At 41.3% G+C, this 4053-nt stretch overlaps 1 protein-coding gene across 1 annotated transcript; it reads left to right on the top strand.

Annotated features, from left to right (window-relative positions):
• Window positions 1-665: 665 nt before the first annotated feature.
• Window positions 666-2393, top strand: LOC124277874. The gene is made up of 2 exons (XM_046713595.1): window positions 666-1488; window positions 1996-2393. The coding sequence occupies exons 1-2, from the start codon at window positions 667-669 to the stop codon at window positions 2320-2322; spliced, it is 1149 nt and encodes a 382-aa protein (XP_046569551.1). The 5' UTR covers window position 666; the 3' UTR covers window positions 2323-2393.
• Window positions 2394-4053: the final 1660 nt, after the last annotated feature.

Raw genomic sequence — 4053 nt, 5'->3', positions numbered from 1 at the left:
CTAGTGCCACAGTCTGAATTTTTTTTATCACCTAATTAGGAGTTACTATCTCCTAATTAGGTGATACTATCTCCTAATTAGGAGTTACTATCTCCTAATTAGGACTTAGCTATCTCCTAATTAGGTGATACTATCTCCTAATTAGGAGTTACTATCTCCTAATTAGGACTTAGCTATCTCCTAATTAGGTGATACTATCTCCTAATTAGGAGTTACTATCTCCTAATTAGGACTTAGCTATCTCCTAATTAGGACTTAGCTATCTCCTAATTAGGTGATACTATCTCCTAATTAGGAGTTACTATCTCCTAATTAGGACTTACTATCTCCTAATTAGGACTTAGCTATCTCCTAATTAGGAGATACTATCTCCTAATTAGGAGTTACTATCTCCTAATTAGGTGATACTATCTCCTAATTAGGACTTAGCTATCTCCTATTTAGGACTTAGCTATCTCCTAATTAGGACTTAGCTATCTCCTAATTAGGAGATACAATCTCCTAATTAGGAGTTACTATCTCCTAATTAGGTGATACTATCTCCTAATAAGGAGTTACTATCTCCTAATTAGGACTTAGCTATCTCCTAATTAGGTGATACTATCTCCTAATTAGGACTTAACTTGTTACATATGTTTGGGTTTCATTCATTATTGCACAGAAAGGATGGAGGAGCTGGTCGGTTTATATTTTCATCTTGGTTTGTCGAACAAGGAGATATTACAATGCTTGGCACATCAACATCACATTATCATCAGTCTGCGAACTCTGATGCGTGTAATGAAACGTAGAAATTTGTTTCGTCGTAAACATTTTAGCGACATTGTTGACCTAGCATTGTTTCTAGTAGATGAACTGGAAAACTCTGGCAAACGTCTGGGGTACAAACTTATGCATCTAAAATGCAGACAAGAGGGACTTGTTGTCACACAGGACACTGTGCGTATGTTGCTGCATATTTTGGATCCTGTGGGTGTTGCTGTAAGGCGGCGTCATCGGCTACAAAGGAGAGAGTACTTGAACTGTGGACCAAATTTCCTTTGGCACATTGACAGTTACGATAAACTCAAACCTTACGGAATTTGTATCAATGGAGCAATAGACGGATTTTCACGCTATATCGTGTGGTTGGAAGCTCACTGTACAAGCAGTGACCCTAAAGTAGTGGCTGGATACTTTATTCAAGAAGTCCAAATCCGGAAAGGATGTCCCGCGCGTATTCGATCAGATAAAGGAACTGAAAATACGCATGTGAGAGACATGCAAAGGTTCATGAGGCAAAACCACAACGATCAGTATGCAAACATTTCTTTCCTGGTTGGTTCCAGCAATCACAATCAACGCATTGAACAATGGTGGGGAATTCTGCGGCGAATGAACGCACAAAACTGGATGGATACGTTTTCCATGCTGAAAGACGTTGGCTCCTTCAGCGGAGATTTTCTGGATAAATCTTTGATACAGTTCTGTTTTACAGAAATAATTCAGGTAAGACTTCGATTAGTTTTACAAATGCTGACATATTGAAGGGTCCGGGTTCATACATTTTGAAAGTTGAGAGTTGGATAGTTCTTTGTTTACAAAATGAATATCTAAGCAGCAAAATAAACGTCAGTTTGGAATTTTCCTTTGCAGAAACGGATAACTGTATATTCATTTAATGTTTTGACTGTATATTTTTGACAACATCTCCAACTTTACCTGAGCAAAGACATTCCTTCCCATGAAGCGCATATAAGAAGCATATAAGAAGCTGCGATTGATAATCACGAGAAACAAGTAAACCGTGTGCGTAAGCAAAAGATGGGTTTACAAACCACCAGTGAGAGAAAGTTGAGCAGATAAATTAGGCAGTAATAAACGAGTGACCGGAAAGGGCAAATAGTCTTTCAGGACATAGTAATGACACAATTCTTGAGTCTTTAGCGAAAGCATTATGAATCGATAAACAGACTGAAACAAGTGTTGCATACACTCATGTTCTTTTTATTGCAGACAGAGCTTGATCAAGTTGTCAAACTTTGGAACTCTCATCATGTAAGATCATCAAGGACATCAACTTCACCATCTGGTCGACCTTTCATGATGTACAACTGCCCTGGAGTGTATGGAACACACACTTTCTTGTGTGATGTAGCACAAGAAACTGTTGGACTTTGTTCAGAAGAAACCACACCCAAAGGTTTGCCTTGCGACGAGACAGTGTACGAGTTGTGTACGCTCTTGATAGAGGAAAACGGCAAACAGAAAGCAACATCAGCAGAGGAGGCAGTTATTCTGTATCAATTCTTGAGGGAAGAAGTCATCAGAGGGCTAGAATAAGCCTCAAAATGCACTTTGTTGGTCATTATAGTCACAGTACTCGTTCATTTGAAATAAATATATTTCTGATTGTAATGTGTATTAATGAACATCGTGATAAATTACCTGTTCCCATACTTTAACTATCCTGTTGGTTATGTGGCGTTTTTCGTATTTCCTGAGGCGCAGCCGAATGAAATGCGTCACCATTTACAGGGGTCCTACAATCCCGTTTTCAAATGAACTTTGAAACTCTGAAATCAATAGACAAAGCGTTCCACAGAGTAGAAGCATTTTTTCAAGAAACATCTGGGTGTATGAACAAGATTCTGAGTGTCTCATCGGAGAGAACGTGAGATACTCAGAATAACCGTCCTAAAGTTTTGATGAAATGATAAGCGAAAGGCAGACACATATATGACAACTGGCCACTTAACTTCCTCATTTTATTCAGGTCAAGGTAATGTCTCACGTGACCAGATTTCACAGGTCATACGGCTGATGTGACCCGTTAAATTCGCCTACATGGTTCCATATGCTTTGGCTATTGACCCATCAAAATTCCATAAATTTATTAGGGTAATAAAACATGATTTGTGGGCCCTGGTAGGTAATTTACGTTGTCTGTTTCGTCTGCAAACTTCCAGTCCGTTTACAAAACAGTCTGATTTTTCGCAGCGAATTGTGATTCTTCAACACCTCCCCATCGCAGCCTCGGACGACAACTTTTGTCACTATTTCACAGGCTCCATTAATCGGCAAAAACAAACACACACACACACACACACACACACACACACACACACACACACACACACACACACACACACACACACACACACACACACACACACACACACACACACACACACACACACACACACCACACACACACACACACACACACACACACACACACACACACACACACACACACACACACTCCTGTGACTCTTCTGCCGGTTCACAGGACTTATTCTGCGTCCCAGACAGCCGTCCTGCGCACCACAATAGAAACACTAAATCAGAAAATTGTGATCGAATCCCTGGGCTCGGCTCCCACCGATCCGGGCTTTTACTCTTCCATATTCCTTGTGCCATAAAAGGACTTGGACAAGCGCCGGCTAATATTCAATATGAAGGTTTTCAAAGACATGTATCTTCAACAACCTCCTCACTTCAAGATGATTTCAGTGGCACTCCTTCGTACTATCGTCTAGCCGGGCGACTTTATGATCAGCCTAGATCTACAGGATGCCTACCTTCATATTCCAATCCTGCCGGATCATCGCAAGTATCTCCGGTTTGTCTTCGGAGTGGCGTGTCGTCCCGCTTGGCATTTCTTCGTCCCCATGGCTTTTCACACGTGTTACAAAGCTCATCATCGTTCCTTCATCGCAAGGGAATCATCTTCGAGGCATACATCGATGATTGTATTCAGTCACAGAACGATCAACGCCTGTTACTTCGTCATATGTCTTTCATGAATCAGCTTCTTCACTGATTAGGTTGGCTCGTGAATCCGCGGAAATTGCAACAAGTCCTCACACGCCTACAGTTTATCCTCAAGATCGGTTCCGCAAAATTATCATCGTAACTCTCACAAGCCAGGACTCTTCGCCAGTGGCAGGAGCCTCTGGGTCTATTGACGTCAGCTTAGGCCTTGACTCTCAGGGGACAGCTTCAACTTCAGCCTCTCCAGTTGTTTATCTGTCCTCACATCAGGATCGACGATCCTCACGCATTGATTTC

Source organism: Haliotis rubra, unplaced genomic scaffold, assembly GCF_003918875.1.
Source record: "Haliotis rubra isolate DU_JTF1 unplaced genomic scaffold, ASM391887v1 Scf229, whole genome shotgun sequence".
Classification (NCBI taxonomy): domain Eukaryota; kingdom Metazoa; phylum Mollusca; class Gastropoda; order Lepetellida; family Haliotidae; genus Haliotis; species Haliotis rubra.
Note: the sequence above shows the minus strand (reverse complement) of the source record. Positions and strands in the feature narration are given on the sequence as shown.